This window comes from Selaginella moellendorffii, unplaced genomic scaffold, assembly GCF_000143415.4.
Source record: "Selaginella moellendorffii unplaced genomic scaffold, v1.0 SELMOscaffold_91, whole genome shotgun sequence".
Taxonomy (NCBI): Eukaryota; Viridiplantae; Streptophyta; class Lycopodiopsida; order Selaginellales; family Selaginellaceae; genus Selaginella; species Selaginella moellendorffii.
Genome location: NW_003314352.1, coordinates 663,816 through 691,184, shown reverse-complemented (window position 1 = coordinate 691,184; position 27,369 = coordinate 663,816). Strand labels below are relative to the sequence as shown.

The 27,369-nt window shown below is 51.7% G+C and overlaps 9 protein-coding genes across 9 annotated transcripts; 3 read left to right on the top strand and 6 right to left on the bottom strand.

Moving 5' to 3' along the window:
* Positions 1-2,749: 2,749 nt before the first annotated feature.
* On the bottom strand, positions 2,750-5,936 carry LOC112341834 (pentatricopeptide repeat-containing protein At3g49170, chloroplastic-like). The gene is made up of 3 exons (XM_024662647.1): positions 5,832-5,936; positions 3,036-5,769; positions 2,750-2,889 (listed from the first exon to the last, which is right to left on the bottom strand). The coding sequence occupies exons 1-3, from the start codon at positions 5,934-5,936 to the stop codon at positions 2,750-2,752; spliced, it is 2,979 nt and encodes a 992-aa protein (XP_024518415.1).
* Positions 5,937-6,015: 79 nt separating this feature from the next.
* LOC9661847 (glutamate formimidoyltransferase) lies at positions 6,016-7,474 on the bottom strand. Its single transcript, XM_002988792.2, has 2 exons — positions 6,688-7,474; positions 6,016-6,588 (listed from the first exon to the last, which is right to left on the bottom strand). The coding sequence occupies exons 1-2, from the start codon at positions 7,124-7,126 to the stop codon at positions 6,077-6,079; spliced, it is 951 nt and encodes a 316-aa protein (XP_002988838.2). The 5' UTR covers positions 7,127-7,474; the 3' UTR covers positions 6,016-6,076.
* Positions 7,475-8,287: 813 nt separating this feature from the next.
* On the top strand, positions 8,288-11,043 carry LOC9661846 (protein CCA1). The gene is made up of 7 exons (XM_002988847.2): positions 8,288-8,440; positions 8,490-8,576; positions 8,630-8,741; positions 8,797-8,858; positions 8,927-9,091; positions 9,157-10,335; positions 10,389-11,043. The coding sequence occupies exons 1-7, from the start codon at positions 8,408-8,410 to the stop codon at positions 10,974-10,976; spliced, it is 2,226 nt and encodes a 741-aa protein (XP_002988893.2). The 5' UTR covers positions 8,288-8,407; the 3' UTR covers positions 10,977-11,043.
* Positions 11,044-12,188: 1,145 nt separating this feature from the next.
* LOC9661845 (tetratricopeptide repeat protein 28) lies at positions 12,189-14,057 on the top strand. Its single transcript, XM_024662624.1, has 8 exons — positions 12,189-12,249; positions 12,299-12,385; positions 12,436-12,555; positions 12,619-12,749; positions 12,815-13,015; positions 13,077-13,211; positions 13,280-13,401; positions 13,476-14,057. The coding sequence occupies exons 4-8, from the start codon at positions 12,675-12,677 to the stop codon at positions 13,711-13,713; spliced, it is 771 nt and encodes a 256-aa protein (XP_024518392.1). The 5' UTR covers positions 12,189-12,249; positions 12,299-12,385; positions 12,436-12,555; positions 12,619-12,674; the 3' UTR covers positions 13,714-14,057.
* A 1,198-nt stretch (positions 14,058-15,255) lies between these two features.
* Positions 15,256-17,871, top strand: LOC9661249 (probable pectinesterase 53). The gene is made up of 5 exons (XM_024662673.1): positions 15,256-15,876; positions 15,946-16,114; positions 16,208-16,414; positions 16,487-16,725; positions 17,036-17,871. Exons 1-5 carry the CDS (start codon positions 15,377-15,379, stop codon positions 17,184-17,186), a joined length of 1,266 nt encoding a protein of 421 aa, XP_024518441.1. The 5' UTR covers positions 15,256-15,376; the 3' UTR covers positions 17,187-17,871.
* A 168-nt stretch (positions 17,872-18,039) lies between these two features.
* LOC9661248 (EID1-like F-box protein 2) lies at positions 18,040-19,977 on the bottom strand. Its single transcript, XM_024662619.1, has 3 exons — positions 19,840-19,977; positions 19,459-19,608; positions 18,040-19,394 (listed from the first exon to the last, which is right to left on the bottom strand). The coding sequence occupies exon 3, from the start codon at positions 19,312-19,314 to the stop codon at positions 18,406-18,408; it is 909 nt and encodes a 302-aa protein (XP_024518387.1). The 5' UTR covers positions 19,315-19,394; positions 19,459-19,608; positions 19,840-19,977; the 3' UTR covers positions 18,040-18,405.
* A 168-nt stretch (positions 19,978-20,145) lies between these two features.
* LOC112341823 (glycine-rich cell wall structural protein-like) lies at positions 20,146-22,453 on the bottom strand. Its single transcript, XM_024662618.1, has 6 exons — positions 22,380-22,453; positions 22,185-22,323; positions 22,044-22,112; positions 21,881-21,987; positions 21,564-21,822; positions 20,146-21,488 (listed from the first exon to the last, which is right to left on the bottom strand). Exons 2-6 carry the CDS (start codon positions 22,315-22,317, stop codon positions 20,221-20,223), a joined length of 1,836 nt encoding a protein of 611 aa, XP_024518386.1. The 5' UTR covers positions 22,318-22,323; positions 22,380-22,453; the 3' UTR covers positions 20,146-20,220.
* A 15-nt stretch (positions 22,454-22,468) lies between these two features.
* LOC9661247 (glycine-rich RNA-binding protein 4, mitochondrial) lies at positions 22,469-23,575 on the bottom strand. Its single transcript, XM_024662621.1, has 5 exons — positions 23,384-23,575; positions 23,262-23,330; positions 23,112-23,218; positions 22,871-23,051; positions 22,469-22,804 (listed from the first exon to the last, which is right to left on the bottom strand). Exons 1-5 carry the CDS (start codon positions 23,508-23,510, stop codon positions 22,554-22,556), a joined length of 735 nt encoding a protein of 244 aa, XP_024518389.1. The 5' UTR covers positions 23,511-23,575; the 3' UTR covers positions 22,469-22,553.
* An 84-nt stretch (positions 23,576-23,659) lies between these two features.
* LOC9661246 lies at positions 23,660-26,235 on the bottom strand. The gene is made up of 10 exons (XM_002988789.2): positions 25,356-26,235; positions 25,115-25,298; positions 25,003-25,063; positions 24,843-24,941; positions 24,699-24,793; positions 24,517-24,630; positions 24,395-24,462; positions 24,225-24,335; positions 23,882-24,158; positions 23,660-23,810 (listed from the first exon to the last, which is right to left on the bottom strand). Exons 1-10 carry the CDS (start codon positions 26,225-26,227, stop codon positions 23,691-23,693), a joined length of 2,001 nt encoding a protein of 666 aa, XP_002988835.2. The 5' UTR covers positions 26,228-26,235; the 3' UTR covers positions 23,660-23,690.
* Between the last annotated feature and the right edge of the window lie 1,134 nt (positions 26,236-27,369).

Below are 27,369 nucleotides of genomic sequence, written 5' to 3'. Positions count from 1 at the left end.
AAGTGTACAGCTATAATCCATATATTAATATTAGTATAGTGGGATTTTGATAGCCATCAAATTGATACAAGCCTTGATATTTAGGCTAATTGATATGCACATTTTTTAATTTCATTTCCATATTCTATGCACTCATATTGATAGAGGTAAGGGGCCTCTTTGATTGTCCCTAAGGAGTGTTTAGATTTGGGCTTTTGGTTTAGATTTAACTTTTATATTATTTAAATCTCACTTTCTTTATAGGTTTTTTTAGTTTCTTCTCTTTTTCTTTTTTCCATCTTCATGGCAGAGTAGTAGCCTCTTCCTCTTTTGACTCTAGTTGCTTGATGTTACATGGTTGTAGTTGAACAATTAGACTTGGTTGATTCACAATATATCATACAACTCCTTCTATTCTTCTTGGAGATAATATATATTGTTGGTTCGATCACTTTATAGTGATTGCCACCTATCATGCTTGAGATGATGCTTGGCATTTATATGAGATTCCCGATAATTATGATGATGCCTTCTAAGAATTACATCATTTTTGTTAAGGGTCATCTGAGTTAATAATGCAATTTGGCATTTGCTTCCAGAGTTTTTTGCTTTATGTGGAGCCAAATATATCAAAGTGGATCAAGTTAAAAATGTTGTGGCTTGCATTTCATCAAGATCTTATGAGATTTGTATATGCACTTGCTCTAACCACCCTTGATGATGCTCTAGGAAGTCACTTTTATTCTTTGGGCTGAAGCTGTAAATCTTGATATTGCCATCGTCATCTAACATAAATCTCCTCAACACATTCGCATTGTCATAGTCAAGCATGTAGTCTTGTGAACTCATTGATCCTAATGCCCACCTTAGTTGGGTGGTGAGGAATTTCAAGAGAAGATGTAACATAATCTAGGCGAGGTTAGCCCTCTTTGTCTTATTATTTGGCATCATAATAATTACCTTTGGAAGCTATTATTAAATAGTAGAGATAATGTGGTAATGGTTATGCCCACATGGCAGTAGTTCCATCTATATGTAACTATTCACATATTTGCAAGATAGTTCCTTCTTGTGTGTTTGCATGTGTTTTCATGGTATCAAAAGCCTCATGCTCTTTGATCATAGGACTATGAAGTTTGTTGTCTTCACCAGCAATAAAGAGGAGGATGAGCTTCTTGATTCCCTCTTGATTGCTGGATGCTTGAGGCACTGGATCAAGGTGATAGGCCATTTAGAAGTGCTAAGCAGCAAGCAGATAAGAATGAAGCTGGAGGGAGGTTCAGTGATTTCAACAATTTATAAGCAATTAAAAAGAATGGCTTAAAAAAGGTTTATTAGGGTTTAAATATAAAGGGAAACATTCTATTAATAAAAAGGTTTTAAAGTCAAGTGTCATTAAGCTTAAATACTATTGGATGTGGTGTTGAAGAGGACTATGGAACCATGCTGTTGCTGTTCATGAAAATCTCTAGAGCCCACCAGAGGCACTCCTGCTGCTGATGGCTTGCACCCAGATTGATGAATCCCTTGTACGAGAAATCGGCAGCACAAGCAGCCAACTAATCACTGCTCCAGCCGCAGACAAGATCTTCCTCCTACATTGGAAGGTCACTGTAGGAGGTCACCACCCCACTTCCAAAGAAGCTGCTTCCAAACAAGTTGCTTGGGGCAATGGCCGCCATTGCCATTTCTATTCCGCCACACATCCCTCCAAAAGCAAAGATTTGAAAATTTTGCATACAAATCTTTGTTAAGCAGGAGATCCTCTCTAGTCAAGGTGGTGGAACGTGGTGGCCTAAGGGTCACCAGATCTTACAGGCTGATGTGACTCACGTGAAAGAGACACCTTGCTGTTGATAATATCAAACTGATGTTTGCAGCTCATTGCCTTATATTTGAATCAAGTGTTGCCCTGGTGGAGAAGTGCAAGACGAGTGTGTGCGAGAGTCTGGCTTGCTTGATTCAGTTTGCCTCTAGCGACATTGAGGAAGTAGTGCAGCGGGATCTTCAGCATTCTGCGAACATGGCATATGAGAGAGGTCAGGTTGATCGTAGCTTCGCTGTTTCTGCCATTGCACTGAAGTTAGATGCTCAAGAATGTCCCTAGGCGCTGCAAAGTAAATGAACAACTCCTCAACGCACTAAAATCAACCGGTAGGAAGCTCCTTGGGTGGGTTGATCTTCCTGGGCAGGAATGGGAAGAAATCCGTGTGGCTTTTCCCAACTTTCAGGTGAACTTCGCTGAACTCTGCCATGATTTGCACTTCCTGGCCATGAAGTATGACAAACTCATCATCATTGACCGAAACTGCACACACAAAGTCAACGTGCTTACGTTATCTCCGCAGGTTGACAGTGGAAAAAATACTGAGAATTTGCTAAGTGCTCTGGAGCTGAACTTGGTATATGAAGTACCTAATGGTGCGAGAAAACTGGTAGTCGATTTCTCTTAGCGGCTATCTGCATGCCAAACAGTCTTCCATGTCACGTCAGGAATGATATTCGAATGCTGGTCAAGAGTGGCAACCCTTTTGGCTTCTTTGGGACGGAAGTTTCTCGCTTACCAGCTGATATAGTCTCTGCACCTTCCAGCTCTTGGAGCTGGATTCGATTAGTCCCGTTGAGGCGCATGGTGGAAATCTGCCTCTCCAATGGAGTTGAGCTCCTTACTTTCATGGATCCAGAACGCCCTCGGCATGGTGAACGTCCTTTATCTGGCATGGCAGAGAAGATATTCGTCATAATGAATTATTACTGCAGCAGTATTTTATCACGGGCGGTTATATTCGGTTCTCCTCAGCAAGAATCCTTCCGCTTCCATTACGGCCACATCATTATAAAAGTTGGAGACAGAATCCCCAATTGCGATTTGGTGTTCAGGGGATTTCAGACTGCTCTTGTGGTTCAGAGCTGGATATTGCGAAAAGACTATTACTGAGCCCAGAATTTGGGGTAATCTTTTTCTGGAGATAGCAAGAGATTGTTTTGAGCGCGCCCATGACTTGCTCATTCATCACTTTTGTTACAAGCTAATTATTTGTCTTATAAATAATCACCACATGAGCATTGTCCATCTTTAAAAATATGGAGCCTGCTCGCATCTCTACACACGATCTCCCTCTCCTCCAGCTTGGAGATGATTGCGGTGGCTTTGTGACAATCCTGGCACACTCTCAAGTTCTTTGCAATCCTGACCACGCTTCCTGGCTTGGAATTGATCAACGCACAAGCGACTGCAAGCTTCTCGCTGTGCTGGCAAAGCGCGTCCTCCTTCTCGCCATCGCTCACATCCTTGAGCACACTCTCAACGTCAGCAGCATATCCATTCTCCTTCATCCTTGCCACCAATTCCTCGAGCTTGGCACGGATCTCTCCAATCTGCTCGTGAGTGGTGTTCCCGACCAAAAAGCTATGGACCCGGGCACTGGAATCGGTCCACCAGCTTTTGCCCGGCTTCCTCCAAGCCTTGGCCACATTCCTTCTAGCAAGAACTTTGCTCCTCTCGTCGAGCTTGCCTGTGCTCGAGTATATGTTGGCCATGAGAACATACGCCGCAGCGCTGCTCGCGTCGAGCCCCACCAGCGACTCGAAAGCCACCTCTCCCACGGCCACATTCTTCCACTTTCGACACGCCCCGAGCAGCGTCTTCCAGATGATCGCATCCGGCTTCATGGGCATGGATTCGATCACGTTTACCGCCTCACCAAACCGGTTTGCGCGGCCCAGCAGATCCACCATGCACACGTAGTGCTCTCTCCCTGGAGAAATTCCATGCTTGTTGCTCATCGCTGCAAAATACTTCCTCGCCTCCTCGACCAGACCGGCATGGCTGCAAGCGCTCAAAACCGACACGAAGGTCACCCCGTTTGGCTCCAGGCCATCTTCCTCCTCCATTCTCTCCAGCATCTCAAACACCGCCAATGCATCACCTTGGAGGCTATATCCCGCTATCACCGCGTTCCAGGCCGCGATATCATGCTTGGTCACGGAGATCCACTGATCAAACACCTTGCGAGCAGCAGCCATTCTCCCTGTTTTGCCGTAGAAGTCGATCAAACACGTCACCAGGATTGGATCCTTGTCCAGGAGCCCCACGATTTGGGCATGGATTTGCTCCCCAGCTTCCAGCGCGTTGACGGAGCCACAGGCCTTGAGAAGAGCACCATAAGTTTGAGGACTTGGGCTTATGCCAGCATGAGAGCCTTGATCGCCAGCCATGCGCGAGTAAAGCTCCAAAGCTCGCTCGCTCTCCCCGCTATTGACGTATCCCCATATCAAGCCAGTCCAGAGCACAACGTCCCGCTTAGCCGGAGCCACGCTATCGAAAACCCGCCTGGCGTCCACCATGGAGCCACACTTCGCATACATATCAACCAGCGCGCTCGAGAAGAGGACGCTTGAATCAAGGTCCGCTCCCACCACCTTCACGGCCTCGCGGTGGAGAGCTCGTCCTCTCTCCAGCGTTTGAAGCCTCACAAACCGCCCAATCTCCACCTCGGTGGCTTCTTCTTGAGCAGCCAGAGCAGCGCAGGCCATCACCGCTGCGAGATAAGTCCGAGAAGTGGGAGCACAGCGAGCGCCATCTTTGGTGGACGATTTCATCCGCGCAAAGAGTTCCAGAGCAGCCTGTGCGCGTCCATTCTCGACGTATCCAAACAGCAAGGCATTCCAGGTGACTGCGTTTTGCTGCGGCGAGGAGTCGAAAACCTTCTTGGCGTCCTCGAGGCTTCCACACCTGGCATACATGTCGATCATGGTGCTCTTCACGTAGAGATTCGACATGCAGCCGCTGGCAAGCGCTAGCGAGTGAATGCTTCTCCCAAATTTGAGACACCGCTCTTCCGCGCCTAGAGCCACACAAGCCTTCAAAGCTGCGACATACGTCTCCGCGGAAAGTGGAGGAGCTGTTCCTCCTTCCGCGCCGATCACCATCTCTTCATAGAGCTGCAAGGCGAGCTCGGCCTCTCCATTCTCCACACATCCCAGCAGCAAAGCGTTCCACGAGACCACGCTGGGCTGCTGGATGCTGCCGAACACATCGCGAGCAGCGGCCATGTCCCCACACTTCGCGTACATCCCAACGAGCGTGTTCGCCACATATATGTCTGTATCGAACCCCTTCGTTCTTGCCTGAGCGTGGATCGCCACACCGGTTTCCAGACTCTTTTTCGCTTTGATAGCAGCCTTGGATCCTTGCTGCTGCTGCTGCTCTGCCAACTCCGCTGCCGCAGAGATCCCGCAAGCCTTCGCTGCTGCTACAAAAGTCCTGGAATCCGGAGCACACCCATCCGAAACCATGCGCTCGAACAGCTCGAGCGCAGCAACCCCCATCCCATTGTTGACGTACCCGAGCAGCAAAGCGTTCCACGTCCTGGTATCCCGAGTTTCCATGGCCTCGAAAACTCTTCTCGCATCTATCAGGCTGCCGCACCTTGCGTACATGCTGACCAGTGCTGCCGCGACGTAGACGCTCGCGTCCTGGCCCTGGGAAGCGGCAGACTTCTCGAGCTCCCTCCCGCCCTCCAAATCGTTGCAGGATTTCAAGTCCGCCAGCAGCTTCTCTGGGAACGCCAAGCATGTCAATGGCTGTCTCGTGGTGGTAGCTTGTGTGAGCGGAGAATGCGAGTTCTTCCCGATGCTATAATCATCTTTCTTGTAGTGTGCTCTGCGAGTACCTCCATTTGTAGCATCTTCTAGGCATTTAATCTTGGGTTGCAGCCAAGCAGGGCAAGAACCAATCCACAGTCCTACTCCAGTGGACGAATGCTTGAAGTCCGGATAGTTGCCCCACTGTAGAGAAATGCCAAGTTATAATCTAGGTACTGGTATTGCTCCATGGGAAGAACACTCACATTTTTAGATCTATTGTCCCACCATAGCTCAGGATCCTCAAAGAAGCTGAGCCAGTGTTGCTCCACACATTCACGAGATTGCTTGACTCCTCTTCGCAAAGCCATTATCCACGAAACCTATTATACTTTACCTAAAATCCCTAGGGTTTCTTCAATAAATTCATTTAAAAACAATGATTAGAAATAACTTTAAATGGCCTTTATTTCTTATAAAATAATTATTTATGAAATCTCATAGATCCTTTTCAAGGTTCCATCTTCTCCATTGCGAGCTCCAAGATGGACTCCTCTTGGAGATTTGTCAAGTAGCCAAGGCAGACTCGTTCCACTGATGGCTCGTCTCTAGCCAGGAGCTCCACGAAGCTCTGCACACTCGAAGGGCTGGTCTCGTGGACATCGAGCAAGTTGCACGCAATCTCGATCGAGTCCACGCCGTGAGCCAGAGCCATCGCCTGGACGTGAGCCAGGCCGCCGCCTCTCTGCGACACGCTGCGAGCGATTCTCCGAGCGGCTTGGAGATCGCCTGTCTGGAGAGGGATGTTGTAGTTGGCGATCCAGGGACAAGCTCCCGCAGTGATAATCCCAGTGCTGGCAGGAAAATGAGCTGGGCCGAATTGTGGAGGCTGTGATAACCTTGTGTTGTTCGATGATCCTTGCCAAATCCCAGGCTTTGCCGGCTTAAAGTAGCCCAGAGATCTGCGAATTGCGTCCAGCGGGACATTTTCATAACTAGCAGCACCATAAAGAAAAGTTGGAACTGGAGATCATACAAAGCATAAGTACTGCGTCAGTCGATCTAGCCTTGGATAACGAGATAGATTCGTTTCTCTTTTCTTTAAAGACCAGCTTTGCTTACCTTGAAGTTTAGCTCCAATACTTCGTGCACACGATCTAGCCAATTCAGCTGCTTGATCCATAGAAGCCTCCTTTCCCAGTGGATGAAAGCACAGATTGTCCACGACACCCAGACGAGGATGGCTTCCAGACTGCTTTTGGAGATCAATGTTCAATATTGCGGCTCGTATCATATCGACTATGGCGTCCGCAAAATTTTCACGGCTTGCTGTAGAGCCGCACTTGCCGGCGAGAGTGTAGCCCACCCTGTCGTAATGCTCGTCGCGGAAAGTATGGAGCAGTGGAACTTGAGGGTGGCCGCGCATTGCTTGTTCTATGTTCTCCATGGCCTGCCTATTGGAAGAGGTGGATACATACATCTTGCAGCACGCCATAGCCAGCTTCTTGCGAAAAAGGATGCTTGGCATCTCTCCGAAAGCACAAAAAAATCTGGGAGGCATCTTGTTTAAACACAAACCCCATAACTTCGTCCTCTAAATGCTGGGTTGATTGCATTGATCAGTGTCTCCCGGTGTTCTTCCAGGGCTATAGATATTTTGAACCGATCATGGAAGTGTTTTGGAAGTCCAAGATTGGAAAGTAGGCGAGGATACACAGGGCATCGTATGAAAGAGAAGGAAAAATATGAGAGCTTTGTATATGATGTTATTCTGCTCGATGCCATTTACAAATCTGTGGCTACTTAGGCAGGCATTTGGCACGATCATCTTGCAGCACCGAATTATCACAATTCAGCCCTGCCAGCAATGAGATCATCACTGCGGGAGCCTGAAGTTTTTGGAGCTTCCTTTCCCAGGGCAATCTACCTGACAAATCAGAAGAAGATTTAAGCTTTGGAACAGCCGTTGGATCCATCGAATCCGGGCCGTCAATGAGCAGATATTTTACGCACCGACGTGGCGTTCTATGAGCCCCACGAGGAAAAAGTGTAAAGCCGCCGTAGCGCACATTTGTGGCTGTGTGGGCTTGGCTGGAGCGTGTGGCTGGCTTTCCTAGAAATGAAATCCCGCAAAATCTGGTCGTGATAAAGCATTGATAAAAAATTTCGTTTATCCAGTATAGAGTGGGATAGGAATATTCTTTAAGAAGACCACTGGTTAGAAACTACCGCATTTTCTGTGGAAAATATCCTGACCGTATAGATTTCTTAGTGAGCATCGACGACCGGCTGCTGCCTGTCTACCGAGTCGAAGATGCGGTGTAGGCAGGTAGCACGCATCAGAGCAAACGAGAGCGAGGGGGTCGAAAAACCAGGTGCTTTCTTGCTTGGTAGGTAGCAAGGGCGCAGGAGATGCGTTCTCTTCCACGAGCCACTCCTTTAACAAACAATCTAGAAAAAAGAACACGGAGAGGAAAAAAGGAGAGAAACAAAAAAAGGAAATCTCTTGAGTTTTATCTCGCATTGTTTTCATTTTTCCCTTTGCCAGAATGGATCATCCATAGTGGCTGCGTGTGTTGTCATGGAGGTTTCTAGGGTTTGGAGGCGTAGGCGACGATGAGGCAGCGATCCAGGCGGCGTTGGGGCCAGTGATCCTCTCGATCCGAGCGAAGGCGCCAGAGATTTATCGTGATTCAGAGATTTCTCGCTTGGAGAGGTAGTTGATCTCAATTTGGTTCTATCCGGTATCTATGATCTCTTTGGGCAATGTTTATGCGAGGATCTAGCTCTCTTCTTTCAGTGTTTCGAGGATTTGCCACATGGTCGAGAGGCCGGAATCGTGATGACTGATTTACCTGCGAGGAAGTACAGCCAGGTCCGCCTTTCATGGAATTGTTTGTGAATGATTTTCGGGACTGCCATAGGATGGGCGAGATGAAACCAATTTTCTACCGGGAGATCCGGCAGTGAAGCACCAGCTCGGTGAGGTTGGAGATGATTCACTTTTCAAGGTGGGCGTGGGCTTTGGTTTTGTCCGCAACCAAAGGAGTTTCCTTTGATCCAGGTAAGGAAGCCATACACGATCACCAAGCAGCGAGAGAGGTGGACGGAAGAAGAACATCAAAAGTTTCTAGAGGCTTTGAAACTCTATGGTCGGGCATGGCGTCGGATTGAAGGTGAGGTTCTAGAGCTTTACCATGGAGTTTTGATTTGAGTTTTCTTTCTTTCCAGAACATATTGGCACCAAAACTGCAGTCCAGATAAGGAGCCATGCTCAAAAATTCTTCTCGAAGGTGCGTTTGAAGGAATGAGTTTGAAGGACTTGGAATGAACTTGGGGTTTTTCTTTGTTTCCCTTCCAGTTGGAAAAAGAACAGGCAACTGGAAGCATCGTTCCAGGTACGGCTCAAGATATTGATATTCCTCCACCTAGGCCGAAGCGAAAGCCAAGCCATCCGTATCCGCGTAAGGCAAGCATGGAAGTTTCTCCAGGAGCTCTTCCTATAACAGATTGTGACGGAAAACAGGTACGATCTTCTTTGCCGTTCTCCTTGTTACGAAGCTGGTCTTTACTATCGTTCTGGTTGTGCAGTGCCTTACCACTATGGCAATGGAAAAAGTACTGGAAAAATGTCAGGAAGAGCTTAAGTTATTCGGTCATACAGTTGTAGTCCCTACGGTTACTCGAGCAGTGATGGTGAACGGGCAAGTGCCGGAAGATGCTACAGGCGCTGAATCTGAAGAAGTACGGGAAAAGAATGCCTCAGACATTAGCATGCTGGTTTCCGAGAATGACAGCTCGAACGGCCAAAGTGACAACCGATCAAACAAGGATGGAACCTCGACGGTAGCTGATCAACAACAGGAGCTGGTGGCGCTGTACTACTCAAAGTTTTGGGAGAGCTTGCAAGGTTCGGACAGAGTCTCGCCGCCTTATAGCTTCTGCAACCTGGGGATGGACCGAGGAGGTAACCCGACGTTTCCTCTGTGGCAACCTTCAGTTTATACTGCGGCAGCGGCAGGGACACCACACTGGCCAACCCTGCCCAATGTCAACGACTTAACTTCATCCGTCATAAGAACTGTATTGACGGGCACACCATCTGACGTCTACAACACAGACAACTCCCCTGCTGCTTTTGCTGCTGCAACGATCGCTGCAGCTTCAGCGTGGTGGGCATTGCAAGGTTCTGTACAGCCGACTTTCCTTCCTCAGTGCATGGTTCCTCATCCAGAAGTTCACATGACGGACAGGCATGACCAGCGTCACGGAGGAGCGAAAAACAGGAAGCCGGATGGCATTGATGAAATGCCACAAGATGATGACGACAACTCGAACATTTCACCGAGTTCTAAGAGGCTGAGCAGCAGCTTCGAAAACAAGGACGCTGGAAAGAGGCGAGTGAAGTCGCGATCTCTCAAAGAGGATCAACCTCCTTCCTCGTCTGGAAGCGACGATGGCAACGGGCACTGCGACGCTGGTGGACAAGGGAATGGTGACGGAGACGCATCTGGAAACAGCGGCCCGAGCTCCAACTCGTCGCACTGCGGCACCGCTCAAGCCACGGCGAAGAGTGAGGAGTCCTCGTCCGACAAGAATAAGAGTGAGGGAGAAGAGGCTTTAACCGAGGAAGCTGCTTCATTCAAAGCTCCAAGCTTCCAGCATGCCAGCAGTCATCACTGCTCTCGGTTCCGGAGGTTCCAGAGAAATCCAAGGCCGGCTCGTAGCAGCGGCTCGGACGGGGAGCAACGCAAGGAAGTGTCTCAAGGGGTTAGCCTTTTCGTTTCCTTTTCTGTTTAAAGACATCCATCTTTTTTTCCCAGGGCCGAATGGCGTTCCAAGCTCTCTTCTCACACCAGAAGCTACCTCAGACGTTTTCTCAGAGGAACAGTTTCCAACAAGACCAGCAGCAGCAGCAGCAGCATGAGAGGAAATCTTTGCCAGAGAGTGAGACGAGCGATCTGGAGACTGTCAGCGAGTGGAGCAAACAAAACAGCAACCTTGACATCGACAAGATCACGAACAACAGGACCAGCAGCAGCAGCAGTAGCTTTGGAATCTCCAGCATGGCCTCGGATACCAGTTTGCTCTCGTCTATCCTCTCCAGCTCTGCGAGCAAGGGCAGAAGAAGGTCCGGGTTCGTGCCATACTGCCGGACAACGACGAGCAACAATGCTAGTGGTGGTGATACCAGTGGTGGTGATGGTAAAGGCAGTGGTAGCAGTGGTGGAGGAGCAAATCCAAAGAGAAGCAGCGCCAATGCTCCGAGTGATAGCACCGCTGTGAATAACAGATTGAACGTCAAGGAGGAGCGAGGATCATCGACCTGTGCTCTTCAGGACCATCTAGTATCAGCTTCGTCGAGAAATATTGCGAGGCATTTGATGGAAGAGGAAGTGAAGCAAAGCTAGTGTGTGTTTGCGTAGCTTCTCTCCTTGTATATTATTTTCTCCGGACCGATCCTTGGTTCGAATCTTCTATCTGGTCGATATTAAAGGGCCAAAAGGTCTTGTGACTTTTGGCGGGGCTTGCTCGGAAGCCGTTGGATCCACACCATCCAACGGGCCTTAGCGCCCCGCGATTAGGGTTCTTGCGAGGAGGCGAGCAGATCCTTTCTCCGGGCGAGAATGTGGTGGCTAGAGAGAGCCGATCTGCTCAAGAGGGGCGCCTCTGGCGCCCACCAGCTGGGGACGTATCCGCGCACGGCGGATCTATGGCTCAAGGACAAGCTCCACGACAAGGAGAGCAAGCGCGCCTACAGGAAGCCGCTGGATTTCACGCTCAAGCCGGTGAGGAGGCCTGACATCAATCCCCTCCGGCCGGATCTCCGGATCCCGATCGAGGAGGTACTTCCATTCGATGAGAAGGATTCGACGGGGTTTGAGATCCCGTCGTCGTGGAGGGAGCGGCTCAAGGAGAAGCACACCGCGGATGGCAAGAAATACAGGCTGGAGAAGGAGGAGGAGGTTGTGATCGTGGAGAAGGAGCTGACGCCGGCGGAGAAGGAGCAAATCTTGCTGGAGCAGGAGGGATTTGTGGCCAAGAAGAGGCTGCGATGGAGAGTAAGGGCCCGGTCACCTGAGATGATAGAACCAGAGCAGCGTCTTCTTGGGTCGGGTGTTGTGGTGAAGCCCAGGAGATTTTTGGGTCCGCAGATCGCCAGGGAGAGTGCGTGCTGCCAGTGTGAGACGTGCTTCATGTCGAGTGAGAGCAGCAGGCTTGGATGCAAGACTCTATTGAATCATCCGCTGGTCGTCAAAGGGAAGGCTTTTGCGTGAAAGAAGTAAAAGAAGTGGAAGAAGGAGAAGACAAAGGAAAATCAGTTCTTCAGTGGTGGTTTGCTTCTATAGGTTTTAGCTGGTAGGAGAAGTCGAGAAGCATAAGAAGAACAAGAAGAAGAGGCGAGAATGCGTTCTAACACTGCGTGAGTGAGGTTGATAATTCTTTCAGGACGTTCTCGCGAGCTTGCAAAGCAAAGAAAGGCCGGACAGTCGGGGAACGACACCGGGATGGATCAAAAGAGCTCTGGTCACAAAGCCACCCGGTCGAGCCGAAGGTGAATTTCAGCTCCTGCTAAGATTTTATTTTTCTCACAAGCGCTACGTTGATGCTTCCAGGTTTAAGAGCGCCTGTGTCAAACATCGGTGCAAAGCTTAACAAAACAGCCACTGGACTACGACTTTGGTGAGAGCCTTAATACTGTAGTGAATTCTAGACGTGCGTTTCTTCCTAGACAGGCATGAGCAAGTATTCGATGGCGAGGGTCGTCAAGTGACTGGGATTTTGTTGAGGCAGACAAAAGAAAGTGTGCAGTTTGCAGGTACGTAGACACCCGAGAGTAGCAGCTGTTTCTTATTTTCTTATACACAGACTTGGAACTCTGCAAGCCAATATCGAGCTTCTTACGCATCAGCGTTCCTCCGGAGTACAGTTCGGCAGCTAGGATAAGTCCCGAGGAGCAGGAAACTGCGATTGAAAAGGGAGGCCACGGTATATCAGATTGTACTTTTTCTATTCTCATGGTAACAAGTCGATGATGTGCGAACCATATAGGTGCATTCAAGGATGAGATTGTGGACAAGAATGTGCTCTTGGAATCAATCAGACGAATGAATGATCCGAGCCAAATGAAACAGGAAGCCTCAGCTGTCCTCTGTCTGGGTGTTCTTTATGACAATGGCCAGGTATGCATTGTTCGGGTTTATGAGTTGCGGATGTGGAACATATGTGTATTTTACGCAAAGGTCAGGATTACACTCGAGCTGTGGAGAACTACAAAAGGTTTTGCGAGCTCTGCCAAAATACTGGCGATTCCAAAGGGGAAGCAATGGGGTACAACTTCATAGCTTGTTCTCTGCAAGAAGACCAAGACAAGAAACTAAAGACTGAGAAAGTTGAGAAGGTCGGACCTATGGGTGAGCTTAAATTGTCTACGGAGGCCATCATGCAAGTAAGTAGCTTGCATTCATTCAGCGTATAAAAGCTCTTCACGCTGTTGTATATCGTTTCAGTATGAGGAGGCACTCGCTTGCCACGAACAGCATGCGCATCTGGCAGATCTCGAAGGGAAATATATGGCTTACACCAACGCTGGAATCCTTCATGCAGCGCTTGGAAATTGGATTGAAGCTGCCCGAAGCCACAGGGTACGTTGACTTCCTTTGTTTAGTGCCTCGCTTTTGTCTCGTTTGACGTTTCCCGCTGTTTCTTCCAGAAAGCTTTGAAGTGTGCGACATACATGCGAAGACCAGAATATCAAAGCGTGGCAGTCGGCAACCTGGCCTACCTCTTACTGCGACGAAGAAAACTAGGAGCATCGAGATTGTGCACGAAAAGGTCCTCGTTTCCATTTTCTTTTCCGTGGGGTGTGCGTGTCCCACCGAAACTTAAACAACGTTTGTTTCTTCCAGGTACTTGCAAATCTGTGAATCGCTCGGTTTCACCGAAGGTGAAGCCCGGGGGCACTACATGCTCGGCCACATTTTCACGCAGCAGAGGAAGCTATCCGAGGCTGCCGAGGAGTTTAGAACCGCGGGGCGCATCGCCAAGAGCATCAACAACACGGTGCTAGAACACGCGGCCAAAGTTCTCATCGGCGTCTCCAAAGGCAAGCTCGAGTATGGCAAGCTCGGCATCGGTCCCTGCTAAAAGAAACAAAGACGAGGAGCAGGCACGCCACGCACGGCCGATGATTACAAACGATCCGGAGCGATCCCAACCGCTCGCCGATTCCACGCCGGAATGTACAATTTCGCAACGGAACGTGTACGACGGTGATGGATCCCCGTACGGCAGGGAGGATATCCCAAATCCAAGGAGGGCATTACCGTTGCGCGGCGGTGGCTGGCGGCCGTCGGATGGGACGCTATGGCGAGGGAGCGATGATTGATAGCGACCGGAAGGTGGGAATAAAATAACCAAAGTTTAATCTCGTGCATTGTATATGGTATAAGAGGGACAAAAATTTTAATCACGAGTTACGGTGGTGTGAATAGTCTTGGCATGTGGTGGATGTTGAAATGTGAATGGCTTTTTTTCTTTTTTCCTTCTGGGGGGGCGTGGTCGTTATAGAAACAAACCACCCTCCACATGGAAGGCTGTTAGTTGCCGGGGAAAGGGAGGGGGAGATGGGGGAAAAAATTGACACCAGCCCCCCCAACACCTTTGCAAGTGCTTGATTGATTTTGATATTGCTACCTTGGCAATTGGAATGTAGGGCTCGTGGTCGTGATCTCGCGCGTCCACTGCATGTAAAGATTTGTCGTTTGGGTAGAGAAGTTGATGGGGACGCTGGAGTTAGGGTTTGATGATCGTCGCGCCGGGCTCGCTCCAACAATTTCTTATTCCCCGGTTGGTGTGATGGATTGGCTCGAGCAGCAAACACATGACGGGCTAACATGCCCCGGCGCTGACACATACTCTGGGACAGGATCTTTGGAGCTCATGATGCCAAGAGCTCTATCCATCTACACTCTTTCAATGCAACGATGTAGGTTTGTGGTTTTGGTTTTGGTTTGGTCAAACAGCTTTTAACGGGTTTTGACCAGGAGTTGACTGGGTGGATATTCCACAATTTCGAGCGTGATCATGGTAGACGGGGAAGCTTCGAAATCTCGCAAGGTCTTTTATGCATTTGTGGTTAGACCTAGAAAGAAGGTGTTGAAAACCCAAGGATGCGATTAAATGCCCAACTAAAACTCTCACCCATGGAAATCGATCTCCAAACCAATCGTGTACTTTGGATGCGATGCGCCACCACCCACAACAACACAACATGTCCACAACATGCTATGTTTTTAACAGCACACTGTTCATATGCCCAGTCTCTAGAAAACGAAAGGGGCTTTCTTTCTCTTCTATTCATTAAAATAGAGAAGCGAAGGTACGCAAGCCAGGAGCTTGATCCATCAAATACAATCTTCCAGAGGAACTTGGATCAATCAATCCATCAATTACAATCTTCCAAAAGAGCTTGGATGAATCAATCCATCAAATACAATCTTCCAAGCTGGTAATATAAAATTAGGGCAAAAAGCTCAAAATGCCCTGAGCCGGCATTTTGCCCCTCCTTCCCCATATAAAATAACGGGATGTCAGCAAAAGAAAAATTAGGGCCAACAGAGTCGTCTTTCTTCTCCGGCCGAGCAAGAAGCTCTCCCTCTTCTCTCTCTCTCTCCCCTCTCTCTCTTCTTGCGCGCGCGCTCCAGCAACTAGACAACGATGTCGTTGTGAGATCGCTCAATCCGGCGGCCATGGCGCTCTAGAGCTGGATTTCTTGCGGGAAAACCAGGAAGGAGCAAGAAAGCGCACAATGCAGGTCCAATCTTTCGTCGCCGCGGCCGCTCTCGCCATAATCTTGCTCCTCGTCCCCGCCGGCGGGCAACAAGATCCCCGGATTCATCCGCGCGCCGCCGCCGCCTTGACGAGCATCCTCTCCAAGAACAGCAGCAGCGGCGCCGGCATCGCGCATCAAGAATCTCCTTCTTCTCCCTCTCCCTCCCTGCTTCTTCCCTTGCATGAGCACCCCGCGCACAGGAGCTTCTTCAAGGCGCCGGATTCCGCCGTCCGGCTGCTCAATTCCTGGGCGCGGCGGCGCGGCGGGAGGATCAGGCACGGCAGGGGCGTGTGGAACCAGCAGATGCACAAGAATCGCAAGGCTCGGAATCCTTTCAAGCAGATGGCCATCTCCAAGTACCTCATCGTGGATCAATACGGCCATGGGAATTTCAAGACGATTCAAGCCGCCGTGGATTCCATCCCTCTCGACAACAAGCAGTGGGTCTACGTCCAGATCAATGCCGGCCTCTACAGGTAAGAACAAGATTTCTCCTTTGTCGCAATTCCTAGCAACGATTCCGGAATGGATTGATTGACGAGCAGGGAGAAGGTGATCATCCCCTACAACAAGCCCTTCATAATCTTCCAGGGAGCGGGGAGGGACAAGACGACGATCGAATGGAACGATGCCGCTAGCCGGTCGGGCACGGCCGACAGTGCTACATTCACGGCTTGGGCCCCGAGTTTCATCGCCAAAGGAATCAGCTTTAAGGCAAGTACTTGGCTTTTATGTCTTTGCGTTCGTGCTTGGTTTGACAAATGGTTTTTTTTTTTTTTCTCCTCTGCGATTCATTGTGGTGAGCAGAACGGATCACCAGCACCACCTCCAGGAGCAGAGAACAGGCAAGCGGTGGCCGCGCTGGCAGCAGCAGACATGCAAGCGTTTTACTCCTGCGGCTTCTACGGCGCTCAAGACACCCTCTTCGACTATCAAGGCAGGCATTACTTCCGCGATTGCTACATTGAGGGATCCATTGACGTGATCTTCGGCCATGCCCAATCCATCTTTCGGGTAAGTTCTAGTTTACTCGAAAAGTAGTGATCGACCGATCTGGAAACTGACGCTAGCTTTTCTTATCTTCAGGAGTGTGAGCTCCATAGCATTGCGGAGTCGTATGGCTCGCTGGCTGCTCACAACCGCTGGAATCCCAGCGACAGCTCCGGTTTCGTCTTTGTGGATTGTACCATCACCGGATCCAAAGGGCAGGTGTTTCTGGGGCGTGCCTGGGGAGCCTACTCCCGCATCGTCTACATCAACACGCGCATGGACAATGTGATCATCCCCGAAGGCTGGTACGATTGGGGGGAACCGCAGCGACAAAGGTACTTAACTCCCTCCGGCATCCTAGGATTTTTTTTCTTTCTGGACAAGGCTTGCTTCCGCCATTGGCTTTGGTTTTTTCTCCATGGATTTTGGCAGGGATTCCCGCATTGTTTTCTTGGCTGCTTGTTGGCTTGCTTTGTCCCGAGTCCCGGGGATTGCGACTGCCTGTGTATTGGATTCGTTTTCCTTTTAAATGCTTTCCTTTTGTGTCTCATGGGATGCCGCTCCTCGCGATTTGGAGCAGGGGTCCGTGGAAAGATTCCTCACCCGATGCTGTTTCTAATCTCTGTAAGCTTTTGCTCCCTCCAGGACGGTCTTCTTCGGCCAGTACAAATGCAGTGGACCGGGTGCCGGCGAATCGGGCCGTGTCAGTTGGTCTCACGAGCTCAACGATTACGAGGCCAGGCCGTTCATGCAGATCAACTTCATCAATGGCCACGAGTGGCTCTCGGAGGTGTGAACAACAACAACACCAACAACACCAGTTACACCACCATCGCTCGCAAGGAGAAAACACGGACATGGTGGTGGTGGAAGTCGTGGCTGAGTAAATTCTTTCTTTCCTCCTCCCCTTTCTTTGCTCGATCTCTCCCTCTCTCACTCGTTTTTTTTTTGGTCTGAGGCTGTGCGAGGCAAGAACGAGTAACTTTACATATAGAGTTTGGAAGCGCTGGCTGCTTAATTGCTCGCTCCCGGTTCTTGCATTCCACTTCTCTCTCTCTCTCTCTCTCTCTCTCTCTCTCTCTACTCTTCTCTTGATTTTGAGATCTTAAGTGATACATAAGCGCGTATCAAGAGCCGCGATCAGTCAAACGTAAGGTCGAAAAAGGCAAATAAGTCAGAAGAAAAAAGGAAGAGAAAAATAGAAGCATGTAAAAGGTAGCTCTCGAATCGAACGAAACAAACAATGGTTTTATTTCTACGAGAAAGAGAGAGCGTGGAAAGGCTGTGCCGCCATAGCCAGAGACCTTTGCAAGCTCGGGGAATGATTCGCGCTTCGAGTGGCCTGTCACCCGCGCTAGTGAAATTCTTTTTGCTTTCGGTTATGTCTTTATGGCCCATGGTGGCCCCGGGAAGTGAGGGAGGTATATTCCGTAACAGATCCCGTGAAACCTCCCAGCAAGCAACAGTGCGTGTTTTGTGTCGTGCTTGTCCCGCAAAAGTGGAACAATGGTAGAAACCCTTCTTTTCTGGTTTCGTTCTTGGTTGTCATGAAAACCGTTTCGAACGGTTTTGTATGATTAGTGCGCGCAAAGGCTGCTGTGCTGCTGCTCCTCGTTTGCGCGCTTCGCTTGTCTCGCAAGAAACGAGCAAGAGACAATGAATGGGAGAGAGAGGAAATTTTTTTTTTTTCCAGGATGCTTTTCTTCCTCTCTTTCCCTGTCCTTGACATTTCTTTGGCAACAAGAATGTTACATGTAAAAGTAATGTCAGCTAGCTGACTTCTAGATCGATCCAGCTTCCGGGCTGCTGAGTAAGAGTAGCTGATTAAGCGAAACAAAGAGATTCTGGAGGAGCAAAAATTACCAAAGGAATGAAAACGAAGAAGAGTGTGAGAGAGGAGTGAGAGTGAGCGAGAGAGAGAGAGAGAGAGAAGAAAGTTGTACTCACACAAAAAACACACACAGACACGCACACTCACACTCACTGTGCCTGGATTGGTGTAGAAACCTTTCATATCACAATCGCACGTCCGTCTCGCAATCGTCGCTGCTGCTGTTGATCGCTACTGCTTTGCCGTTGTCCCTGGCCATGGCGGCGGGCTCGTTGTCGTCGTCAACATCCTCGTCGCCGCCACCATCGTCGCCACCACCTCCACCTCGGCCACCGCCGCCACCCGCGCGCTCCTCGTCCGAGTCCGGTAGCGGCAGGAGCAAGCACATCCCGGTGAGGTGGCCGTTGATGCACACCAGGTACTCGATGCTGTTCTCGTAGTCATACGACGCTAGCCGCCGCTGCGCACTGGGCGGGATCATCCTCGCCTCCATCATGCTCCACACCCGCGACCGGCAAAACGGGCAGCACGCCCCCTCCTCCAGCTTCCCGCGGTCCAGCAGCATCTGCCGCGTCTTGGACGCCCCGAACGACTTGAACACCCCGCGGAAGAGGCCCACGTCCTCCTCGTCATCCAGGTGCTCGCACAGGTCCGTCACGTACAGCACGTCCGAGCGGCACTTTGGATGGAGGAAGCTCCGCCCCGACGTCCGCGAGAAGCGCGACTTCAAGACGAGGTGGCCGCCACCCGGCGGCGAGAGCGACTTGAAGTGGCGCGTCGAGTGGCAGCCGGCGCAGTAGATCATGAGCTTGCCCAGCTTGTCCCAGTTGATCTCGATGGCGTCGTTCTTGACGCCGAAGGAGAGGTCGGCCGCCATGCGGGGCGCGCGCGACAGGCAAAACTTCTTCCACATCTCCAGCTTGATGAGCTCGTTGAGCGGCTTGCACACGCACGCGATGGCGCACAGCATGTACGGGTTCCAGTTGGCGTGCCGCAATACCAGCTCCAGGATGTCCTCGTTGAGCAGCCCAGCACCTTGGCCATGGTGCTGGTGCGGGTACCGCCGCCGCTGCCTGGGCTGTCTCGACAGCATTGCTCAGCCTCGAGCAACCTTGAGCTTGCTTTCTTCTTTCCTGTCCCTGTGCCGAGCCCCTCGACTCGCTGTGACCTCGCCTAAGAGTAATCGTTAAGGCTTTTCCGACTAGACCACTCTCCTTTGTTTTGGATGGAAACATACCATGAGCGAGGCTGCCAGCTTGTCCTTGGTTCCTGTAGTCGACCACTGTGACCGGAACGAGAATGTGGAGAGCCGAACCATGATCGATCAGCGTAGGGGGAGGAGGAGCTCTCTCTCACGGAGATCGAGTCTCTGGATGCTCCAATTCACCTGTCCAAGTCGGATGAGCAGTCAGTGTTTGCGAAAAGAAAAAATAGATAAAACTTGAAAACCAACCAGGGGGAAAGAGAAGTGTTTGTTTTTCAAAAGTGGACAAGAAAGTATAGTACTGCCCAATGAATAACTCTTTCGTGAAATTCGCGTCAAACAAGCGAGAGAGAGAGAGAGAGAGGAGGGATGGAGAGGGAGGCGCGTGTAAAGAAACGTAATCTAATCACTCACCTGTGAGCATCGGGGAGCGAAGCATCTCCGCAGCAGCAGCCAGAGGCAAATTCGCACACGCCATTGCGCGCATTGCCGCAAACCCTAAAACCGACCTTGCCGCATTCGCGATCTCTCGATGCGCCAAGAAAGGGGCGCCAGCGCCGGCGCGCGCGAGAGCTAGGGCTGTTTGCGCTACACACGCAAGCGAGGAGCCATATAAACGGGCATAGCTAGGCCCGCGCTGACGTGGGATGACGTACGCCAGATTGTCATCCACGCTGGCCGAGATAACCTTTACTACACGTGGCAAGCACTACTTGGATACACGTGGAAATATCTCATAAGCCACTATAAATATCGCGTAGGCCCCATTTCTACTGTTTCCCCTTACTACTTATACTACCCACTACCGACGCCATATCCCAGTTCCGGGGCCTCGGAGCTGTCCCCACTTGCGGCCACGCCAGACCCACTTGAGCTTGAGTTGTCTCCAGTTGTGACCACATAACCGCCAGTGCTGGGAGCAGTGACACCGCCACCACTAGAGTTCCCGACGCCATAGCCACCGCCAACACCATATCCACCAGAGCTTCCATCCGGAGTGCTACCACCCGAGCTTCCGGAGCTTCCAGCCGAAGAACTAACGCCATAGCCACCACTCGGAGTAGTAACACCATATCCGCCACCGGCGCTTCCACCAGCAGTAGTCACTCCATATCCGCCACTCGAACTTCCACCAGGAGTAGTCACGCCATATCCGCCACCCGAGCTTCCACCAGGAGTCGAGACGCCATATCCGCCACCCGCGCTTCCACCAGGACCCGAAACGCCATAGCCTCCGCTGGTTGATCCAGAACTCACACCATATCCGCCACTGCTTCCTGGACTGACAAGAGATCCATCAGAGCTTCCTGGGCTCGAGCCTCCGGTTGAAACTCCATATCCTCCTCCAGTGCTCCCGGTTGTATCCGAGCCTCCAGTTGTAGCTCCATATAGTCCAGAGCCTCCAGCTCCGTATCCTCCTGTGGTAGCTCCATATCCTCCAGAGCTTCCGCTTGTAGCTCCAAAGCCTCCGGAGCCCCCTGTCGTAGCTCCATATCCTCCAGAGCTTCCACCTGTAACTCCAAATCCTCCGGAGCCTCCTGTGGTAGCTCCATATCCTCCAGAGCTTCCACCTGTAACTCCAAATCCTCCGGAGCCTCCTGTGGTAGCTCCATATCCTCCAGAGCTTCCGCCTGTAACTCCAAAGCCACCGGAGCCTCCTGTGGAACCATATCCTCCAGAGCTTCCGCCTGTAGCTCCAAATCCTCCAGTGTTTCCTGTTGCTGCTCCATATCCGCCAGAGTTCACACCATAGCCACCCGAGCCCCCTGCTGTATTACTCGCTCCAAAGCCAGCACCGCCGTCACTACCGGAGCTTCCAGCACCATAGCCTCCTGTGGTAGCACCATACCCTGAACCATAGCCTCCAGTGGTGGTGCCAGACGATGCACCGTAGCCACCTCCAGAAGAAGCATCAGCACCGAAACCACCACCGGTGGCGTTTCCTGTTCCAGTTCCGACCGGATCAGCATGGCTTCCACCATAGCCGCCGGTAGAAACTCCGAAGCCAGCGCCAGTGGGGGGTGGTCTTTGCTCCTCAGCGGTGGTGTTGCCATAGGCGTCTCCTGGACCATCAAAGACACCACCAAAAGGGTCCACATTAGTGTAACGCCTACCACCAAATGGATTACCACCACCACCTCCTGTGCCGAAAGAATTGTTGTTGTTAAAGTCACCACCACCGCCACCACTGTAGCCACCACCGCCACCGCCACTGTAACCACCGCCGCCACCTCCGTAAGCGCCTCCTCCACCGCCGTAAGCACCACCGCCAGTCGCAAAGCCTCCGCCACCATAGGCGCCGCCGCCGCCACCTCCGTCACCAAAGCCACCGCCTCCAAACGCGCTAGGCTGTCTTTGCGTCGCGTAGTTCACGCGGACAGTCCGGCCATCTAGCATCTGGTAGAACAAAAGACCATTTCAGGCACTAGACGCAAACTTGGTGTTTGTCTATCACCTTCCCGTCCATGCCTTCGAGCGCCTTTTGTGCGTCCGCATCGTTGATGAATGTGACGAATCCAAAGCCCCTGGATCGTCCCGTCTCGCGATCGCTAATCACCCTCACTGCAAACGGAGAAAGCGAGTTTTTCATTCCACATTTTTCTACTTCTTTCTCGTACCTTCCACGATCTCTCCATAGCCAGCGAATGACTGCCCCAAAGTATCGTCGGTGGTGTTCCATGAAAGGCCTGATCCATAGGAAAGCATCAAAGAAATGAAGAAACAAGAAGAGAAAATTCCAGGGAAAGCATCACACAAACCTCCGACGAAGAGCTTGGAAGCGAATCCCCGGCTGAGAACGTAAGTCGCCGGCAAGGCCGTGCCAGCCGCGATTCGCTTGGGCTTGAGGGCATTTCTCATCAGACCGCTGCCCAGCCGCGACAAGAATGCCATCGCGACCTGGAGCCAAGCAAGCCGATATCGCGGACAGAATCTAAGAGACAAGAAACGCTCACCGCTCGCGAGCGCCGGAGATCCCTCCTCCGCCTTAAACCCTAAACCTTGGCCGGCATAAACCCTAGAGAGAAGATTCTCAACACTTCAATTTAAACCCCAGAGAATATACGCTGTTTAAATTCAAACTTAAAACACCACCGCTCTAAATTATAGAGAGAACACACAACTAGAAACTAGAAACCACCACTACCTACACCATAGCCTCTGGATTCTTCCTCGGTCGAGTTACTTGAGACTCCATAGCCGCCACCACCGGAGCTCGAGGATGAATCTCCATAGCCGCCGCCATAGCCCCCGGTCGTGACTCCATAGCCTGGCGATGGCTGCGAAGGAGGAGCTTCCATTCCACTTGCTGCCGCGCCCAATCCACCGGTGGTCACTCCATAGCCACCGCCGGTGATAGGAGCTCTCTGTTCTTCCTCTTCTGGAAAAACCAAGGAGAGAATCGCTCAGGACCTAACTTAATAAACAAAAAAAAACTCGTTCTTACCAGGAGGAGCGTCACTGGTTGTCTCGAGGCCTCCCTCGCCACCACCTCCAAAGCCGCCACCGCCGTATGCCCCGCCACCGCTGGCGTAGCCTCCACCGTAGCCACCACCGTCGCCGCCGCCAAAGCTACCGGGCTGTCTCTGCGTCGCGTAATTCACCCGGATCGTGCGACCATCCAAGACCTTCAAGAAATAAAGGCGAGAAGAGATTATCTCTTTGCAAAACCATGGTTCTTTCTGTACCCTTCCGTCCATGGCTTCCATAGCCTTCTGTGCCTCTTGATCGGTAATGTAGCTCACGAAACCAAATCCTCTTGAGCGTCCAGTCTCTCGATCCTGGATGACTCTCACTGCAACGAGAGATTTGCGAGAGACCAAGAAAAACTTTTATACCTTCTATAATCTCTCCAAAGGGACTGAACGCGTCTCGCAACCCTCTCTCCTCGGTGCCCCAGGCAAGACCTGAGAATCATCGATCAAATGCATCAAACACCCGAGACAATCGAGGATCATACCGCCGATAAAGAGCTTGGACGAAAACCCGCGGCTCAAGGTGTATGTCGCCGGAAGCGCAGCGGCCGCTAATCTGTTTGGCTTGAGCGCACCTTTCAAAGAACCGCCCAGCCGCGACATGAACGCCATTGCTGCTGTAGCGCCGCCGCAGCGAGGAGATGGAGAGAATGCGGGGAGAGCGCGGGGCGCGATTCTTCTAGAACCCTAAACCCTAAACCTCGGCTTGCGGCACTTCAAATCGTAGCCGTCCGTTCTTTGAATTTAGGGCAATGGTAAAGTTGGAACAAAAAAAATCTCCTTGCATTGTCATCACGGGGAAACTCCAGGAGAAAGAAACTGGGCCCTTGCGAGCGGGAATTCTTTGCCGCGGACCCAAACGCTAGTGGGAGACCATTGGACCTCTTCCCACGTCAAACTCTCCTCGAGAACCTGCGAAGAACGAAAAATCGCAGCGTGAGAACCAAGAACTCAAGCATGGATTTTTTTTTTATCTCACTCACCTGGACGCAATCTGGAGGGAGCGGCACTCCTTTGGATCGAACAATGGACAGCGGCAAAGGGACGTTGCATCGAGCCCACTTGTAGTGCTCGGCGTAGTCCCCGTTCTTGTCACAAAAGCCATTGTGAGAATGCGGCTTCTCCTTGTCGCTCGAGGGCGCTTTATCTTTGCTGGGCTTTTCCGGAGCTTGAGATGGAGCTTGGGACGAGGTCGCTGTTGTTGTAGCTGGGGCTGTCCCGTTGGAGGATGCCTTCTCGCCATCGTAGGACAGCTCGTACCTGTGAATTACGCTTTCGTGAGAGAGTTTGAAACTTTTGGAGAAGCTATCGTTTTCTTTGGCTTGCCTGTGTGAGTGCGTCTCCAAGTAGAGGACATCTCCCTTTTTGAGACGCGCAGACGTGTAGAGTGACTTCTTCAAGCCCCTGTCCGCGACGATGCTCATGCTGTACTTCAGCCTGGAGCATAGAAAACGAATTGTTACGAGGCTCAACAAGATCTCTAGAGAACAACCTACCAGGGCTCATTGCATAAGTTATACTGGATCGTAACTTCTTGAACAAACCGTTGCTGCCGGTGAGCATTCTGTGCCATCAAACAACGCGATTAAAAACTAGAAACTAAGAGATGATACACTACCGATGATGCCGATCGTGTAGTCATGGTCCGCTCCATTGCAGCAGGAGCAAGCGTTGGAGCTACAACTGGCATCCTGTTCAAGCAAGGTTCCAAATCTGCAAATCCCCCTCCCGACTAGAAAAACGTGAAAGGACAAACAGAAAACTGAGATCCACAAAAAGAAAGCACGACTTTTTTGTTACCTTCACAATACGGCAACGCTCGATACTGTAGCTGCAGCCGCTGGCAGCGCCCCAGGCACGCGATCGGACGCTGTTTCTCAAAGTTGATTTATAACCTGTCCAAAGACAAAAAGGTTGCTGCATATTACACCATAAAAAGCTCACCGTTTTGTGGAGGAAGGACGCGCAGCGTTGCTCGAATTTCTGAAATGCAAGACGGGGGAGGCGATGCAGTCGGACTGTAGTAGCCGGTGTGCATGAGAACTGCGTGAGCACCAAAAGTTACCTCAGCTTCTCTGCACAAACACGGAAGAGAAAAACTTACCAGCAACGAGGTCGGAATCCTCGGTGTAGATGTCTGTTCCCCAAAGTTGGCTCCCACGAACCTGGATATGGTGTTTAGTACTTGGCACACACAACGAAGGAAGAATCGAGACCTGTCTGTTGGATGTTGTGGCTAGATCAGCAGCCACTCTCACTTCCAAAAGTGGAGCAGCTCCGCCATTGCTCCCACCCTCGGAAGAACTGGACGCACTCTCCTTCCAAAGCTTCGCTAGCTCGGGCAGGCCTTCACCGATCTTGTAAGTCACGGCAGACGATTCAGCACGAGCACCGAGCCATCTGAGAAAAAAGAAGAGACCGGCATTTAGATCAGAGAAGCAAGAAAAGCACACATACCCTTCTCGATCCTTGGATCTAAACCTCGATCGCCCCTCGCCTCGCTGCCGTGACATCCTTTTCCGCTGCTGGACAATCTTATCTTTGTCAACGGGCTGAGCAGCGTCCTCCATGATCTCGTCCTCGGTCGCGGCGTTGTTCTCCACAGATCTATCCTTGCCTTTGATGCCGGTGCTATTGGCGATGGCGTCGTCGCCTCCTCCAGCCTCCATCTTCACGTCCTCGTGCTTCTCCTCTTCGACCTTGGCGTTCCCATCGCGATCCCGCTTGTGATGGTGGTGGTGGTGGGGATCCCTCGCCTTCCTCTTGTCATCCTCAGTAGCAGCGATGATCTTGGGCCTCTCCTCAGCCTCCTCCGATCCAGCCTCCTCCTTGATGGGCTGCTCGAAATTACCCCTAGAAGGGAGAGACGGTGGCACGAGCGCAGGAGGCACAAAAGGCGGCGCTCCCTCCTTCCTGGCCGCCATCGCCATCTCCTCCTTCTTCATTTCCTTCCTTTCCTCCTCAAGCACGAGTTGGGGGATGTTGTTTTTTCCATTGTCAGCTTCCATGGAATATTCCATCTTGTCCGCCGCCGAGGGCATCCATCCCCCGCCATCGCCCCCCGCGCTCGCATTCGCTAATCCCGCGCCCGCCAGGCCCGGATTAGGGCTCCAGCTGCTCAATGCCCCCGCCGCTGCTGGATCGTGGAGCAGCAGCTTCTTCCTCGGGCGCTCATCATCGCCTTCGCCCCCTGCGCAATTCCACGCCTCTTCGCCCTGCTGCTGCTGCTGCCTCTTGGGATCCGACTCCAAGGGCAATGCCGGATCGCAGCTGCTGCCCCTCCACGCGTCGTCGCCATGGCCAGCTCCTCCCGCCTGTGGCGTTTCCATCCGCGAAGAACCCTAAATTCTCCTTTTACCCAGCCCTGAAAACAGAGCTTCCTTATTGTTTGTCTTTTGGAAGTAAATAAATGAAAACAATTACCACGTCGGCACACACATGGCATGTGCCAAGTTAGCATGCTGGCACGCGTGTCAGACACGCCAGCACGACGTGTCACAACACGTCGTCTAGATTTTGAGTCTTGGCGGCGGCGAGCTGCGCCTCGAGCTGCTGGATCCGGCGATCCCTGGCGCCGCATTCCCGATTGAATCGCTCCTCCGCGCCCTCGATCCGCTCCTTCATGTCCTCGATCTCATTCTCCCACGCCTCGTCGGTCACCTCGAAGATCCCGTGCGCCACGCGCACGATCCGCCACAGGTTGAGGATGATGAGCAGCCCTGCCGTGTCCGCCTGGAAGAACACCTCCAGCACCAGCGCACTGGTGACCACGAACAGATCCAGTACGTAGCCAGCGTGCTTGAAGAACGATGCCCCAAACGCGACCATCAACCCTATCACGTTGAGCATCAAGACGCCCAGGATGCCCACGCTGATCCAGTGCAAGAACTCCCACGGCTCGCGGCCGCTGCTGAATCCGGTGGGATCGCACTGGCATGCCCGGACCGAGGCGGAGCACTCGCGGAGGTCGGCGGAGGTGTTGTGGATCGTGAGCAGCAGATCCACGGCCGTGGCCAGGAGATCGATGAGCAGCAGCGCCACGATCGTGACGTGCGCCGGCGTGGATTCGAGCGCGCCTCGCAGATTATGGCGCCAGGAGGAGGAGGAGGAATTCGAGGAAGAATCGCGGTGGGACTCGTGGTCATCGCCGCTGGGGCGTGACGATCCTAGGGTGGATGATTTGGAGCGCCAATTCTGCCCGGCCTTGCGCGCCTTGAGCAGCATCGAGACGCGATCGATGGATTGGCGCAGCTGAGCCATCTCATTCTCGCGCTCCTCCATGTCGGCATTCTCCTCCTTGGGAAGGAGGCGATGCTTCCACTCCTCCATAGCGTGAAAATGGACCACCTAGTGACAGAATATGCCCCGGACATTCCGTGCGGCGTAGATCCACGGCTGCGATGCGACGATGCGTCGAACATGATCCGACTAGAACGGTCATGGGCACCCTGCTACTGTCACAGGGATTTGC

Bases quoted from the DNA above. Each gene is read 5' to 3' on its own strand.
- LOC112341834 (XM_024662647.1), bottom strand. From the start codon at position 5,936: ATGGCTTTGCGAAGAGGAGTCAAGCAATCTCGTGAATGTGTGGAGCAA. The intron at 5,770-5,831 runs GTGAGTGTTCTT...ATTTCTCTACAG, and splicing joins GGGACAATAGATCTAAAAAT to TGGGGCAACTATCCGGACTT. The intron at 2,890-3,035 runs GTGATTATTTAT...CGCAATATCCAG, and splicing joins AGATGGACAATGCTCATGTG to CTCTGAACCACAAGAGCAGT.
- LOC9661847 (XM_002988792.2), bottom strand. From the start codon at position 7,126: ATGCCTCCCAGATTTTTTTGTGCTTTCGGAGAGATGCCAAGCATCCTT. The intron at 6,589-6,687 runs GTAAGCAAAGCT...TATGATCTCCAG, and splicing joins TATTGGAGCTAAACTTCAAG to TTCCAACTTTTCTTTATGGT.
- LOC9661846 (XM_002988847.2), top strand. From the start codon at position 8,408: ATGACTGATTTACCTGCGAGGAAGTACAGCCAG. The intron at 8,577-8,629 runs GTGGGCGTGGGC...CCTTTGATCCAG, and splicing joins GAGATGATTCACTTTTCAAG to GTAAGGAAGCCATACACGAT. The intron at 8,742-8,796 runs GTGAGGTTCTAG...CTTTCTTTCCAG, and splicing joins GGCATGGCGTCGGATTGAAG to AACATATTGGCACCAAAACT.
- LOC9661845 (XM_024662624.1), top strand. From the start codon at position 12,675: ATGAATGATCCGAGCCAAATGAAACAGGAAGCCTCAGCTGTCCTCTGT. The intron at 12,750-12,814 runs GTATGCATTGTT...CGCAAAGGTCAG, and splicing joins TTCTTTATGACAATGGCCAG to GATTACACTCGAGCTGTGGA. The intron at 13,402-13,475 runs GTCCTCGTTTCC...TGTTTCTTCCAG, and splicing joins TCGAGATTGTGCACGAAAAG to GTACTTGCAAATCTGTGAAT.
- LOC9661249 (XM_024662673.1), top strand. From the start codon at position 15,377: ATGCAGGTCCAATCTTTCGTCGCCGCGGCCGCTCTCGCCATAATCTTG. The intron at 16,415-16,486 runs GTAAGTTCTAGT...TCTTATCTTCAG, and splicing joins ATGCCCAATCCATCTTTCGG to GAGTGTGAGCTCCATAGCAT. The intron at 16,726-17,035 runs GTACTTAACTCC...TGCTCCCTCCAG, and splicing joins GGGGAACCGCAGCGACAAAG to GACGGTCTTCTTCGGCCAGT.
- LOC9661248 (XM_024662619.1), bottom strand. From the start codon at position 19,314: ATGCTGTCGAGACAGCCCAGGCAGCGGCGGCGGTACCCGCACCAGCAC.
- LOC112341823 (XM_024662618.1), bottom strand. From the start codon at position 22,317: ATGGCATTCTTGTCGCGGCTGGGCAGCGGTCTGATGAGAAATGCCCTC. The intron at 22,113-22,184 runs GTTTGTGTGATG...CCTATGGATCAG, and splicing joins TTCCAAGCTCTTCGTCGGAG to GCCTTTCATGGAACACCACC. The intron at 21,823-21,880 runs GTGATAGACAAA...TTGTTCTACCAG, and splicing joins TCGAAGGCATGGACGGGAAG to ATGCTAGATGGCCGGACTGT.
- LOC9661247 (XM_024662621.1), bottom strand. From the start codon at position 23,510: ATGGCGTTCATGTCGCGGCTGGGCGGTTCTTTGAAAGGTGCGCTCAAG. The intron at 23,331-23,383 runs GTATGATCCTCG...GATGATTCTCAG, and splicing joins GTCCAAGCTCTTTATCGGCG to GTCTTGCCTGGGGCACCGAG. The intron at 22,805-22,870 runs GTAAGAACGAGT...TGGTTTTTCCAG, and splicing joins AACCAGTGACGCTCCTCCTG to AAGAGGAAGAACAGAGAGCT.
- LOC9661246 (XM_002988789.2), bottom strand. From the start codon at position 26,227: ATGGAAACGCCACAGGCGGGAGGAGCTGGCCATGGCGACGACGCGTGG. The intron at 25,064-25,114 runs GTCTCGATTCTT...CACCATATCCAG, and splicing joins CCACAACATCCAACAGACAG to GTTCGTGGGAGCCAACTTTG. The intron at 24,631-24,698 runs GTAACAAAAAAG...ACGTTTTTCTAG, and splicing joins AGCGTTGCCGTATTGTGAAG to TCGGGAGGGGGATTTGCAGA.